The sequence below is a fragment of the Kogia breviceps genome, chromosome 14 (genome assembly GCF_026419965.1).
Source record: "Kogia breviceps isolate mKogBre1 chromosome 14, mKogBre1 haplotype 1, whole genome shotgun sequence".
Taxonomy (NCBI): domain Eukaryota; kingdom Metazoa; phylum Chordata; class Mammalia; order Artiodactyla; family Physeteridae; genus Kogia; species Kogia breviceps.
Genome location: NC_081323.1, coordinates 28715097 through 28731044, shown reverse-complemented (window position 1 = coordinate 28731044; position 15948 = coordinate 28715097). Strand labels below are relative to the sequence as shown.

The 15948-nt window shown below is 49.2% G+C and overlaps 1 protein-coding gene across 2 annotated transcripts in view; it reads right to left on the bottom strand.

The window, feature by feature from the left end:
• Nucleotides 1-11950, bottom strand: part of SLC24A3 (solute carrier family 24 member 3) — a 467486-nt gene extending 455536 nt beyond the window's left edge. Inside the window, exon 1 of one of the 2 annotated variants that reach the window (XM_059038845.2) lies at nucleotides 11317-11950. In XM_059038845.2, the coding sequence (XP_058894828.1) occupies nucleotides 11317-11764 (448 nt within the window). In that variant the 5' untranslated portion in view covers nucleotides 11765-11950. The remainder of the gene's footprint in view (nucleotides 1-11316) is intronic. The other variant, XM_067012544.1, reaches the window with a different exon arrangement.
• Nucleotides 11951-15948: the final 3998 nt, after the last annotated feature.

The following is a 15948-nucleotide window of genomic DNA, read 5'->3' as shown; positions in this document are numbered from 1 at the left end:
TTGACTATTTCCTTTCCCATATTAGGGAAGTTTTCAACTATAACCTCTTCAAATATTTTCTCAGTCCCTTTCTTTTTCTCTTCTTCTTCTGGGACCCCTATAATTTGAACGTTGGTGTGTTTAATGTTGTCCCAGAGATTTCTGAGACTGTCCTCAGTTCTTTTCATTCTTTTTTCTTTATTCTGCTCTGCAGTAGTTATTTCCACTATTTTATATTCCAGGTCACTTATCCGTTCTTCTGCCTCAGTTATTCTGCTATTGATTCCTTCTAGAGAATTTTTAATTTCATTTATTTTGCTGTTCATCATTGTTTGCTCTTCAGTTCTTCTAGGTCTTTGTTAAACGTTTCTTGTATTTTCTCCATTCTGTTTCCAAGATTTGGGATCATCTTTACTATCATTACTCTGAATTCTTTTTCAGGCAGACTGCCTATTTCCTCTTCATTTGTTTCGTCTGCTGGGTTTTTACCTTGCTCCTTCAACTGCTGTGTATTTTTCTGCCTTATCATTTTGCTTAACTTACTGTGTTTGGTGTCTCCTTTCCACAAGGTGCAGGTTCGTAGTTCCCGTTGTTTTTGCTGTCTGCCCCCAGCAGGTGAGGTTGGTTCAGTGGGTTGTATAGGCTTCCTGGTGGAGGAGACTGGTGCCTGTGTTCTGGTGGATAAGGCTGGATCTTTTCTTTCTAGTGGGCAGGACCACGTCCGGTGGTGTGTTTTGGGGTGTCTGTGAACTTATTATTATTTTAGGCAGCCTCTCTGCTACTCGGCGGGGTTGTGTTCCTGTCTTGCTAGTTGTTTGGCATAGGATGTCCAGCACTGTAACTTGCTGGTCGTTGAGTGGAGCTGGGTCTTAGCATTGAGATGGAGAGCTCTGAGACAGCTTTTGCCGTTTGATATTACGTGGGGCCAGGAGGTCTCTGGTGAACCAATGTCCTGACTTCAGCTCTCCCACCTCAGCGGCTCAGGCCTGACACCAGGCCGGAGCTCCAAGACTCTGTCAGCCACACAGCCAGGTACGTTGGGAGTTTCCTGCCTTTTGGGAAGTCTGAGGTCTTCTGCCAGCATTCAGTAGGTGTTTTGTAGGAACTATTCCACATGTAGATGTATTTCTGATGTATTTGTAGGGAAAAAGGTGATCTCCACATCTTACGCCTCTGCCATCTTCAAGCTCTCCCTTAATTCTTAAAGAAATAATTTTCCATTTAGTTTTATTTTTGGAGTAGGTGATAGGAGTTACTTAACATGACTGTTCCTTTTGTACAAAAAGGTACATGGCGTGTGTGTGGTTATAAAAGGGCAACACAAGTTACCCTTGTGATGTTGAATCAGCCCAATATTTTGACTGGGTTGGTTACAGGAACCTACACAGGTGACAAAACTGGATAGAATGTAATACACACACACACACACATATGCGCTGTTAAAAGAAACAGGGAAATCTGAATAAGGTTCGTGGGTTGCATCACTGTTGCTACTCTGGTTATGACATTATACTCAAGTTTTGCAAGAATGTTACCATCAGAGGAAACATACAAGGGATCTCTCTGTATTCTCTCTTACAACTGCAGTGAGTCTACAATTATCCCTATACAAAAAATTAAATTAATAAAAAAGGATACAGTAAAAAACTATGCCTTCCCCCTACCCTAACCATTAGCCATCCCAGGAGGCAACAATTCTTACCAGTTTCATGTGCATAGGAGTTAAAAGAAAGAAAAGGAGGAGGGCAGGAAGGGAGGAGGGGAGGGAGGGAGGGAGACTTCAAGCAGCCTGGGATGGTCCTACAATGTATCAAAATAAATTGTCAGCTCTTTCATACTCACAACTGCCCTTGAGTATAGGAGTGTTTCTGCTGAACCCCCTACATACACACAACCCCCACTTCATCTCCACTGGATTCCCAGAAGTAACCAGGTCTTTGCCCACAGGACAGGGCACTGGGTGACCCTCCTCTGGGAAATCTTACCACCCCATGATAAAGATCTAAATCTAGAGAAAAGAGCATTGCCCAGTGACATGGCCCAGTCAGATCACCTTACAGAGGCATGGCACTGGGTGACCCTCCTCTGGGAAATCTTACCACCCCATGATAAAGATCTAAATCTAGAGAAAAGAGCATTGCCCAGTGACATGGCCCAGTCAGATCACCTTACAGAGGCACCATCAGCAGACCCTCCTATGTTCATAGTTCCCAATCCTCTTGTTAATGGCCTCACTTAAATATAAGTAGAGGCCAAAGATCCCTTGACATAAGAAGAAAGCACATAATGTGAAAAATAACAAGAGACAGACAACAGCAACTTGGAGAAAGAGAGTCCATACAAAGAAAAGAAAACCTCAAAGACTACTATTAATATACTTTGGGATATAAGAAATTATGCTGTATTGATGAGGCAGAACAGGATGGTACTAAAAATAATTTTCAGAGGAAAAAGGAGCTCTTGGAAGTTAAAAATATGACAGCAGAAATCAAAAGCTCAGCATAAGAATTAGAAGATATGGCTAAGAAAACCTAAAGGAATGAGAGTAAAAGGATGAGAAAAAAACAGGAGAGAAGAGACAAGAAAATCAGAAGATCAATGCAGGAAGTCAAACACCCAAATAATAGGTAATCCAGAAAGAGTGAAGAGAGAATTTAGGATGGAGGAAATAACAAAAGACAAGTTCCCAGACCTGAAGGACATAAGTTTCCAGATTAAAAGAACCAGGCAAGTGTACCCAGGAAAATGCATGAAAACAGAACCTCAACAGTCATCTAATTGTGATATGACTGAACATCACGAACAAAGCAAAGAGCACACATGCTTTTAGAGGGGGAAAAAACAGGTTTCATACAAAACAATTAAAAACTAGGACAGCGTCAGACTCCTCAAAGGCAACACCAGAGGCTGGAAGAGCCATGCCTTCAAAATTCTAAAGAAAATGTGCTCCAACCCAAAACCCTTGATGCAGCCTAAAGATCTTCTGAGTGTGGGGGTAGAATTAATATATTTTCAAGCCCACAATGTCTCAAAACTTTGTTTTGTTATTTCCACACCCCCTGTCTTAGGAGACACCACGAGTGTGTGATCCAAAAACTGCATACCAAGAAAGACACATATGTGTGAGTTCCAGTAAAATCCCAATGCCTAGGCTACACCCTGGAGCGTAACATCACAATCCCTCGGGGGGTAGGACCCAGACGTGAGGTTTACAGTTCCCCAGTGATTACAAAAGGCACAGAAGATTGAGACCCACAGAACTAACCAAAGGTACAATTTTCACCCTCATGCATAACCTCACAGACCTGTATCTGTAGCAACTACTTATAATCTTGACTTTCAATCATCAGCTATATTCCACCTAGATGTCCTACCAGTAATTGAAGTCAAAATGTCCAAAAATGCGTATTTCATGTTCTTTCTTAAAAATAGCACTAATTTAAAAAACTAAAAACAGTTACCCTATGATCCAGCAATCCCACTCCTGGGCATATATCTGGAGAAAACTCTAATTCGAAAAGATACATGCACCCCAGTGTTCACTGCAGCACTACTCACAATAGCCAAGACATGGAAGCAACCTAAGTGTCCATCAACAGATGAATAGATAAAGAAAGTAGTATACATCTACTGTGGAATATTACTCAGCCATAAGAAAGAATGAAATAATGCCATTTGCAACAACATGGATGGACCTAGAGATTATTACTAAGTGAAGTAAGCCAAACAGAGAAAGACAAATATCATTTAATATCACTTATATGTGAAATCTAAAAAAATGATACAAATGAACTTATTTACAAAACAGAAACAGGCTCACAAACACAGAAAACAAACTTATGGTTATCAAAGGGGCAACGGGCTGGGGGAGGGATAAATAATTAGGAGTATGGGATTAACAGATACAGACTATTATTTATAAAATAAACAACAAGGTCCTACCGTAATGCACAGGGAACTATATTCAATATCTTGGGATAAACTATCATGGAAAAGAATTTGAAAAAGAATATTAAAAAATGGCGCTTGTGACTTCTTGATGTCCACTGTGACACCCCCTTTCTCCTGGTCATCCATGCCCTTTGTTCTTAGGTCAAAATTCTGCTCAAGAAACCTGTTTGTTACCTCCTGCCCTTCACAAGTTCAGTTTGATGTCACCAAAGTGAAACTGACTTCCGCTCAGGCCAAACAATGCAGAAGCACAAAGAGAAAAACACAAAGTTACAATGTGAAATTCCCCTGAACTAGGTCACTGATGAGCTGACTTTATTTGTTCCCCCTCTCCCAGAAATGAAGAGTGACTGAGAAGCAAGAATAATGACTGGATCTCACCATTTGAATAAGCAACTTGTATGAGTCCGGACAGCTCCAGAAATGACAAGGGCCCTTCCCCTGTTCCCTGGAACACTCAGCTAATCTCTACACTCTAGATTCACTGGGTCAGGACCAACCTGCTCCATGGTCATGGACGGGTCCAGGCAAGCTGCATGTCTATCCAAGTCTCAAATACCCCTGCAGTAGCATTCTCAACCCACCTCTCCCCTTTCTACACATGGATCTCCTTAAAAGGCTGAGGCTTCATGGAGGGTCTGTGCCTAACACCTGATCAACCTGCTGCAGCCTCCCACCATGCTGGGTACCAATGTATTTACATCTTCACCTGCAGTAAATGAGAGAAGTGGTCTCCCTTGCACATTTGCCCCCACTTCATTTTCATTTCTGCTAGTCCGATATTGAAAAATGATAACCCATAATTTTAAAATTTAGATATCCCTGGTTACTATCAAGGCTGAGGATTTTTACTTGTGTCTATTGGCCATTTGCAATTTGTTTGTTCGGTTGGTTGGTTTTGCAAATTCCCTTCCTATTTCTTTTACCTACTTTTCTATAAGTTTGTTTTCTTTTTCCATTCTTCACCAACCTAATTCCTTTAATTTCCAGGTTCCAGCTTCTCCTGATCACCAACATCTCCTCCATGCCATGTTGTATTTCTCATTATTCTTTTTTTTTTTTTTTTTTGGTGGTACACGGGCCTCTCACTGCTGTGGCCTCTCCCGTTGCAGAGCACAGGCTCTGGACGCGCAGGCTCAGCGGCCATGGCTCACGGGCCCAGCCACTCCGCAGCATGTGGGATCTTCCCGGACCGGGGCACGAACCCGTGTCCCCTGCATCGGCAGGCGGACTCTCAACCACTGCGCCACCAGGGAAGCCCTCTCATAATTCTTGAAAATTAGTTGTTCAATGCCTCTCTCTTCCCACTAAAGTCTGAGCATCACGAGGATACTCTGGGTATCCGTCTCAGACACAGCTCTCACCCCAGCCACATGCTTAATGAATGAAGGAGAGAAGGTCCCTGTATCTTACACCAGTCAGGTCTGGGAAGAAACTGCTGCTATTAAGGGAGTTTCATAAGGGACCGTTTACAAAGGTGGGGGCAGGGTTGGGAAGACCAGTGAGGGAGGGTGAAGCCACCAGGACTCACAACAATGAACAGCATCACCATCCCAGGGTTGAGGATGAAGAGAGAACAGCAGGTAGAGACCTAACAGTAGGAGGAAGTCTGGAAGATGCCATCCAAGTCTGGAAAATCATGACCGCATGATTTAAACTGCCCAAAGATACCCACCACCGCTTGCTTCACTAATAGAAAACCTTCTTCCACTGAATCCTCAATACTTGAAGTTCTCAAATCCCACACGATGACACCATGTTTGAGACCACTGCAAATGAGAAACAAAAACCACTGCCAAATGAGCTCTATAGAAACTGAAGGCAGGAAAAGGTGAGAAAACGCAAATCCCCTCTTGGCAGGACTACCCATTTGCTCTGCGACTTCAGGGACATTTCCTGAACTCCCCGGACCTTAGTTCCCTCATTATAAAAGTCTGCATACTGTTATTTCCCCCTCTGAAATTATTTTGCTCAAGGAAGAGATATCTCCTTAAGGAAAAAGAGCGTTGCCAAAATCCCATCCTATCAGCCAACTTCCACCAGGCCTTGGAATCCTTAGCAAATGGCTGGTTTTGCAATTCTTTTGGCTTTGCCAACCCTCCAGGGTAAAAAAAAAAAATCTTCCCACAAGGATTTAAGACTCACAAGGGGAGGAAATCTTTGAGAAAAATCTGGGTTGATGAGCAGCTAAGAAAAGCCAGGAGGAAGGAGACACATCTATATATGTTGAGGCAGAAAATAGAAAAGGTTGAAAAGGAATGTTTTTCTAAAATACTGCTTCTATGAAAGCAACCTTCTGTTACTCCTTTACTCCCGAGTCGACTGAAAAAGGCAGTGTGATTCCCATTTTCTATTCGAGTCCTCCTAGGCTGGGGCTAGGGACGCAGAGGCACACAGCTCTGATCCAGACAGGCTTGAATTCAAACCCTGCCACTTAATGAAGTGGCTCTGATGGAGGCTCTCACCTTTCTCAGCTCAGGGTCAGTCCATGAAAAATGGGTAACAACACTGAATTTGCTGGATGGGAGGCAGAATCAGAAGTCATGAAAATACAGTGTGCCTGTAAGTGGGCCTCTGACACACAGTCGCTAGATTTTATCACAGGCACTGTCGCTCAGACATCAAAACAGCTTCCGTACTTAACAAATGCCTTTTGAGCATCTACTCTGGGTGGGGTGATGGGGTGACAAAGGTGAGGAAAGGTCACAGGATCCCTGACCTCCTGGAGCTTAGACTCCAGTGAAGAGGAGATGGTACTCAAATCATAACCAAAGAAACACATAATTGCCAACAAAATGCTACAAAGGTAAAACACAGTGTGTTCAGAGAGCAAACAGACCAGTGGGGAACCTGGTCTAGTCTGGAAGCTCTTGGGCCTGGAAGTGAAGGATGCAGTCTGAACAAGCTGGGGTGGTAACAGTGGGACCAGAAGGCACTAGAGGTCTAGGGCCAGAAGTGTCCCCCTTCTGAGGAGAAGAAAGGCCTGAGTGGTGATGCACGGACAGGGGAGGGCAGGGAGGGAAGAAACAGCTGGAGAGTCCAGCCAGGCCTCCCAGGAAGCCACAGGAGGGACCAAAAGGTCATGGTCAGGGTCCACCAAGGGGCGGGAAGCCACAAAGCTAAATGCGAGCTCTCAGCTCTGCAACTGAAATGTGCAGTTCAAATCCCCACTGCAGCCACTCTTCAAATATCATCTCTGGACCCAACCAAGTAAGGCAAGCAGCATGACTGGACGGTATTTCAACAGAAATTGTATACACACATATACATACACACACGCACACATATACACATATATACATACACACATATATGCATATATGCATTGACACACATATACGTACACACGCATAAAAACACATATATACATACACATATAAGCATACATACACATATATGTGCACACACATACACGCATATACATACACACACACATATATATATGTGTGTGTGTATATATGTATGTACTATTTGCCTCTTACCATCTTGGGGAATGTCTACAATCACTCCTAAGTTATCACCCTTTAGATCCTGGTTTTCCAAAGATGGCCACAACAGTATCTCCCATCACATGGGCTCACCTTACCATGTATCCTGACAATTCTCCATGGAGTAAGGGGTGGCATCAATGTCCCCTCTCCTTGAACTCGGGTTGACATCTGTCACTGCCCTAACCAACAGAAAATAGTGGCAGTGGCACTACGCAACACCTGAGGCTGACACATAAAAATGCCAGGCCTGTCCACCATGTTCTCTTGGACCCCAGCTGCCACGCTCTGGGGAAGTTCAAACCAAGGCACGTGGAGAGGCCATATGGAGAGGCCACACGTAGGTGTTCTGGTCGACAGCCCAGCTGAGGGTCCAGCCAACAACCCTCATCAACCCCAGACACCGTAGTGATGTTGCCTCCAAACGACTGCAGACCCAGCTGTCAAGTCCCCCAGGCCTTCAGTGTCTCCAGCTGAGGCCCCAAACATCATGGAACAGAGGCATCCCCACTAGGCCCTGACCAAGTCCCTGACACAAAGTATCCTTTTGAGTAAAAACATGAAAGAGTCGCTTTACACCACTATGGGGGGGTGATCTGTTATGTAGCAACAGCAACTGAGCCAAAGAGTATCTCAAAGTTTATACGTATAGACCTGTGTATGATTGTCCTTCTTCACTGTTCACCACCCTAGGGACTTCTGGGAGAGGATGTCTCTAATTACTCCCAAGTTAGGACCTCTGGGCTTTGGCCACACCACTTATGGAAAAAGAGGACCAGGTTTCTTACTGCAAAGAAAAATTAAACACTTTTAAACCACTCAAAACATACAAAGTGAGCCATTCACACTGCAAAAAAATAAAAGAAAATCGCGTTAGCAAATCTGACACCTTATTTCAACTGGCTCTGAAAACAGATCAAAACCAAGATCTTCATCAACAACAACTAAATAGGGCACCGAGGGCTCTTCTTTCCTTCTCCACCACTGGAAGCTCAAGTGTCTGCAGCTTCAAGGAGGCAACGCATAGAAAGGGGACTTAGCCCAGGGCCTGGCACTTAAGAGCCTGCCAAATTCTGGTTAATATTATTACCGCTTTTGTTGTTGTGAGAATTAACATTTTTCTTGATTCCAACGCTAATTCTTCCTGACTTAAGCTTAACAATGCTCCTGTCCCATCTGAGCAGGAAAGAATCTATAATGAGTTTGGTTAGATGTCCTAACAAGGGATCTCCAATTCCATACAATTAGAAATGTTATACAAGATTATATAACATAACTTCCACACATCTCTATTCTGGTTTGCTAAAAGAAATGTCCTTTTTATTTAAAAAAAAAAAGAAAAATCAATATGTGTTAGAAAAGAGGCTTCTGAGAAGTTACACTTAATCACTGCATGGTTTTCAAGGTGAATAAATAAAAATAACACCTTTGATTATTATGAAGGTACCCCCCTATGTGGTTATAGAAATATTACAAAGCTGCACCCAGATGGTGGCATGAATACTAGAGGACACAGGTGGGATCAAAGAGCCAAGTCACTCAGGTTGGTTTCTTCCTCTGCTCCCCAGCTGCTGTGTGACCTTAAGCGAATCACTTGGCCGCTCCAAGTCACAGTATCTTTAAAACAAGGCTAAATTCCAAACACTTTAACCGTACTGAAGGACCCTCAAGTACAGCATCTCCCAAGTTTCCAGGGTAAAAGTCATTATTCAGATGGTTAAGTATGCTGAATGACAACCCCTCAAGCAAAATAATCACTTGCAGATTCACACACATTAATTCATATCTTTAAAAATTATCTCGAAAAACCTGGGCCTTGCAAAATCTTGCTGTGCACCGTGTAATGAAATTATCAATATCTAGTGGAAGAAAAGGTGATCCGAGACAGAATTACAACTAGCATGCCATCCGCCGGCTCGATGGCACCCACTCCCCCGACTGACGTTCACAGTTATCTGCAGTTACTGGGCCGGGGGTCTTCTCAAGAGCCACATTTGTGGGAGGGGGTGGAGAAGGGTGGAGAGGCAGAAGGGGAATGTGGATGGGGACTTCTTGGCGGTCCAGTGGTTAGAACTCCGTGCTTCCACTGCAGGGGGCAGGTTCGATCCCTGGTCAGGGAACTAAGATCCCACATGCTAAGCACATGGTACGGCCAAGAAAAATAAAGTTAAATTAAAAAAAAAAAAGAAGAAGAAGAATGTGGATGGAAGGAAGGAGAAGACAGATCAAGGGAAGGTATGGAGGAAAGGGCTTGTGCATGAGTCCCTAACAGGAACACTTCTGTCCATTTCCAAATGACATCTAGTCACCAAGTTTCAAGCTTGCAGAGTGTCTGACACCCTCTCCCTCCAAATATCCCAGCTTTCCCAGGGCCCAGGCAGCCCCCTACCACCTACAGACTTAACCAACTAGGTCACATCCTCTATCCAGAAAAATGTCTTTTGTAGCCTTGAAAGTGGTGGAACTCGATGGCTCAGAGAACCCCAACCTGCAGGAAAATGGCCGGCATGTAAGTGACTTGGAACTCCCCTTTCCAAAGGTGGCATGAAGTACAGACTGGCTTTGCACTCAGCAAAACTGAGAAGATGAAAAGGGGGTTAATGAAAACCCTCTTTGTGAGAATCGGCCAGGAACTGCTTTGGGCAGGTCAGACTCTGCCCTTGGAGAGGTCAAGCCTCCCTCACCCGGCACGGTCCCCTTCCTGATGTCAGTCCTCATGGCCAGAGAGTCTGGGATCCAGGAGAAGTGGAGAGAAAACGGGAGTCTCAAGGACTCCACTGAAGACCAGGACGGGCTCTCTCCTTTTACCATATATGCTGAAGTCTGCTAAGACCTGGACCAAGACCGACCATCTGCTTTCCCCACCAGGCACGAGACAGTCAACTGGGGGAGGTCCCTTTTTTAATTGATAGCACCCTTAAAAGTATTTGACCATCACTATCCAAATGCCTTCATTCTGCACTTCATAACACCTTGTATTGGAGCTCCGTGTATCTTAACACCAAAGCCTGTATCTGGAACTGCTTTTCCTCACGACCATTTCCGTGGCTGTTTTCCCAGGAACCGTGCCACTTGAATGGTCAGGATATAAAACCGTTTTACAACAGTTATTCTTCCAAGACTTTCCTCCGTTTCTTTGACAGCTGCACACCCAGGGTCCAAACTCTTTCCCGTAACAACTGTTCTGAGCACATTCCTCCACCAGGTCTATTTCAGCTCAAGAAAAGCCAAGGACAAAAATAAGACAAAAGTTGTGGGTAAAAGGGGCTCCCACCGCAGGGCACCCTGAGAGTAGTGAACAGAAAGAGGGACAGACCAGCCTAATGGCTTCTTCCCCAGCTGCAAGTACACAAAAGGGATCCGTCTTCCCAGCGAGTGGTCAGTGGAAGAAAACCAGTCCCAAACCCTAGCCGGGGGCCAGCACTTTTTTCCTATCAGGAGTTCCCGGCACCTGTTCTGGAAAGGCGGGGATAGAGCTTCCTACCCGGTCCATCGCGCCTGAGAGGTTTCGAGAACTGTATGCTCACCAGTCAACCAGCCCTCCCTCCACAAGCCAAAGAGTGCACAGGTGGTCACGCGCACAGGGGTCCGAAGCTCACCAGGACAACTTTATTACTGGCCACGGGGCACTCGTTTAGGGGAACCGTCCCCGCAGCCGCCCCCAGTCTCTCCAGCTCGTGGCAGGAAGGGCAGGGCCGGGAGGCACAGGTGAGGGTTCCCAGAGCAGCTAGGCGCCCAGCGTGCCTGCCGCGGCCCCACCGCGTGGTCCTCACCTCCGGGGCCCCCTCCGAGGGGCAGGGGACGTCCTCGGCCCGGCACCCCCGCCCGCCGGCCCGGCCGGGGAGCCCGGCACCGCCGGAGCCGCAGCGCCCACTCGGGGCGGGCGGCGAGCACTCACCGTCGTGGTCCTGCATGCTCGACAGCGACCAGAGCAGCAGCGCCACCAGGGCCAGGAAGCCTATCTGGCTCAGCAGAAGGTCCCTCCGGCGGCTCCGGCGACGCTCGCGCTCCTCCTCGTCGGGCGACGGCATCCTCTTCGGGCGGCAGGGCAGCGGCCCCGGCTGGGGCTCCGGCGGGCGGCGGCCGCTCCGGTCGCGGGCGGCCGCGGCCGGCACGGCGGCTGGAGGCAGCTCCGCGCTCGGCGGCGGCGGCGCGTCCTCGCTGCGCTCCCGCCCGGCGGCCGCCGCCTCCTCTTCTTCCTCCTCGCGGCCGCCGCGGGTCTCCCGGTCTTCGTCCTCGTCGTCGCTGTCGCTCAGTCCCTCCTCTTCCTCCTCCTCCTCCTCGTCGCCGCCGGCCCGCGCCGCAACCTCCCGGCGCTCGGGGTCCCCGTCCTCCTCGCGCTCCATGGCTCCCACGCTCGGCGTCCGCGCTCGGCCTCGGGCGGCGGCGCGGCGGGGGCGGCGGGGGCGGCCGGGAGGCGGGGGCGGCGGCAGCCGAGGAGGAGGAGCGGGGAGGACCGCCGGGAGGAGGACCCGCCGCGGGCCAACGCGGCCGGCGGGCGAGGCCACCGGGGCTGCTCCGGCCTCGCGGGCTGCGGGAGCGCGTCGCGGGGCCGGCCGCCTACTCCATGGTCCGCGCGCGAGGCCGGGGCCGAGCGGGGCCGAGCGCGCAGGGAGCTCGGGGCAAGGCGGCAGCCTGCGGCGACGCGGCGGCGCGGGCGCGGGCGGGGGGCAGCGGCGGGGACGCGGCGGCGCTGGCCAGCCCGGCGGAGAGGGGGCGCGTGGGGAGGAGACTGAGCCGGGGAGGGAGCCCCGCGCGCGGTCCTGCGCTCGTGCCGGCGCGGGAGGCCCCCTCTCGGGACACACGCGCAACCGAGAGGCAGCGCTCTGGGAAAAAGGGCTCGCCCGAAACTTTCGGAGGAGCCGAGGGTCTCTCCTGCCCCCTCCCCACCCAGTGCCCGGAGAGGGGCGCCGCGAGTGCGCTTGAGTGCGCGCGCTCGGCCGCCGGGCTCGCTTCCTCCCACGGGCCTCCTGGATTTCCCTCCGCCCCCTTGCGGGGATCCCCCTGCGCGCCCGCCTTGGGATCTGGAACAGGACTCCCCGGAGGCTCTTGGCTCACTGAGGATGTCCTGGCTCCCCCCTCTGGCCCGGGCTCACACTTCACTCGCTATTGTCCTGGACCAAGCCCAGGGCTGTGGCTGAGGGAAGGTGGGCAGCTGACCCTGTCCCGGGTCAAGGCGGCCCAAGGGTCCCCAGCCAACCTCGGGAGGAGCCCCCTGCCTGCCCCCACCCCTGAGGTCAGAGCCCTAATCCCCCTACTCCTCTGCCCCCAGTTCTGCTCCAGCCCTCACCTGCAGCCCTGCAGAAGGTGCCCATGCAGAGAGGACACCTAGTGGTCTCAAGCACACCCACCCTCCCTCCTGGGGTTTCCGTCTTCCTCCCTGGTACCTGGGAGGAAGTAGCTTGGGCTGCTGGTTGGGATGGTGGATCTAGCCCCGAGGAGGAGGTAGGGCTGAAAACAGAAGGATCAAAAGAGGATCACTGAAATCCAGGTGACTTTTTCTGTGGAGTCCGGTCATATCAGGGAATCTAGCTGCAGATGGCCAGGGAGGTGAGGAGGAAGGAGCGAAGCTCTGTACAGGTTTCACCACTCCTAGGTCTTGGAAGGACCCACAGAGTCCAAGTGTGTTCCCACCTGTGGGTGACCTCCTAGCTCACGCCTGCCAGATGACACCCAACAGTATCTGGGGACAGCAGGTGATGGCAAAGGACAAAACAGTCCTTTCTGGGTGGCTTCTTTACCACAGAGGGGGCATTTCACCCAACAGGGCTGGAAGATCTCACTTCCTGGGCGTATCATTCCTTTACTCCTTTCTCAGCCTGGTGTCTTCCGGGATGCACCTCTGCTACAACCCCCTTGTGGTTGACCCTTCACTCCCACTTCGGTTGGTTACCAGGTACCGAGGAGGATTTAAACCGTGGAAGTTTGTCCAGGCTGAAGGTGGGGGAGTGTGGTTCTCCATCAACATTCAGAGACATAGACAGGAAAGTTTAAGAGCTTGGAATACTGTCCTTTATTCAACTAACCAACCGGGAAAGACACTCAAATCGCTTTTTCTCGTGTAAATAGGAAAACTAAAAGTGAGAGAGGGAATCTGGAACTAATTGGGTTAGGGAATGAGCCACAGGCACAAGGAATTGTGTAATCTTGGGGTGGGAGAGGTGTTGGGGGAGGGAGCAGGAGGGAGGAGGGGAGAAACCAGGAGTTGGCAATTCCCTGGAAATGCTCTCTGCACCTGCACTGATGGGAAGAAAGGGAGGAAGGTTGGGGGAGGGGAGGGAGACAGAGAGATGAGAGATCACTCCCGGGGTGCCTAGAAATGATTTTTAGTTCATATTCATTTTGACAGGTTTCAGAGCAAAGTGGGGTGTAGCAGAGACAAAGACCCCTGAGAAGCCAACCCACCCAGAGAAGAAAAATAGGCACTTCCGGTCCCCAGCCTGACAGCACCTTCGGCCAGTGGGTCCCTCACCCGGCACAGGGATGGCTCCCCATGCAGGAGGGAAGCACCCACTCCCTCCAGCAGGCATGCCTGGGGGGGCGGGGGTAGGGTTGGGGGGAGCAGGCTCTCAAGTCCTCTGGCAGCACTGGAGGAGGGAGACAGAACCCCCCGTGAGCTCCTCTTCCCAGGAAAACAGTTATTTTTGTCCTACCTGCCCTATCCCAGTCTCTGGAAGCTCCCCCAGGAAACTGAATTTTGGAAGGAGCAGGAGCTGAAATAACTCATGTGCTATTTATCTTTCACGATCAGGAGCCTCATCAATCCTGAGGCAGCTTTTGCCTTTTATTTCTTAATCTGTTTGCATTTGATCTCACATTTTGTGCAAAGAGCCTCAGGGAGAAAATTCCAGGCCCTGATACATTAGTCTGAGAATTCGCTTGCTTGGAAAGAGAAGCAACACCCCAAGATGTGCCAGAGCCTGCACCCTTCCAAGAGCCAGACACGGCACCTCCTCAGCCTGTCACCCTGGGTTGGATCTGGGGTCACCATCCATTCCCCCTGTTTTTACCTCCTAAAATCATTCCAATTTTAGTTCCATGCAGAGACTTTGGACTGGTTATGAGGGCACAGAAGTGGTTTGTCTTTCTCATCGCTCTGTCTCCATCACCAAGGACCATGTGCACGTGCTGATGTCAGCCCAGTGAGTGAGGCCCAGACCACCAGGGTCTTCTGTGCCCTCCGGCCTCATTCCCAGGCTCCAGCCTCCCCTGCCAAAAGCGCCCAGACCTGACAGAGCAGTTTCCACAACAAGGCAGGGTTGTGCCTCTATAACACCAGACAATACCAGTTGTTAGACAAGCCACCAATGGAGAGGGAGGAAGGGACGGAGGAGAGGAGGAAATCAGGGGAGCCACTTGCTTGGTGAGGCGACAAGTCAGCCTCCTGGCTGTGGCCGCCTCTCACACAGGGAGACAAAACCCAAGCAAAGAGGACAGACGCTAAGTGTTCACAGAACACCCCCAAACACGATAAGGCCGAGTGTCTGTGGATGGGAGAACAGGGAGAGACTCTTGCATGGGTGACCCTGGGACAGCCCTCGGCTGTGGCACCCCCTTCATGTCTGCCTAGACACAAACTCCCAGGCCTCCCATCTCAGGCCTGGTCTGGTCAACTGCGGCCCTGGCAGAACCATCTGGCTGCTCTTCACCTCCAGATGTGTCACCTGCACATCAGTCACTCAGATGCCAACAAAACCCCAGCTTCACCAAGGGGTGCCTTGACCACTTATCCCTTCCCCATCCTTGTTTGATGCCCTCATCAAAAAGCTGGTAAAACTGCTCCTTTAGATGCTTCCTGAGCTGTCGGCATTTCAAAGAGCACAAAACGTTCACTCCTAGATGTGGGTGCATGTGTCCACACTCCAGGTCAGGAGATATGTGAGAGCACCCTCTCAGCAAGGTGGGGCTCATGGGATTTTAATAGTTCAGTTAGACATGGACTTAAAAGAAACTGCTTGTTTTTTTATTTTTTATTTTTATTGGAGTATAGTTGATTTACAATGTTGTGTTAGTTTCAGGTGTAAAGTGAATCAGTTACTTTATAATTGTTCCCAATTTTTATTTTCTTTTTGCCCAATGGTTGGCATTTGTTGAGTGATTTTGACTCACTACATGGATGTGACTGTAGATATTTTTTCCTAGTGAACCACTGTCATCGAGCTGCCCATCATCTTTTTTTTTAATTTATTGAAGTATATTTATGTATAATAACCTGCACACACCTTTAACATTTAGCTCAATGACTTTATCTATGCATGGTTCCAGATCATGACTTACAACGTTCTCTGCCCCCCTGAAGTCCCCCTTGTGCCAACCCCCCCACTAGGCGATAACCCTCTGAAGGTAACCCCTCTTCCCACCTCTCTTTCACCCTGGGTCATAGGTGCCTGTCCTAGAACTTCAGGTGAACAGAGGCTGCTTTTGCTCAACCTTGTTTCTGTGGGATCTTTCCGCATGGGTGTGTAGAGCTGTGGTTGTTTCTTTCTCGTGCTGCGTAGGTGTAGGTTGTTTTTTACCTGATGCTTCAGCT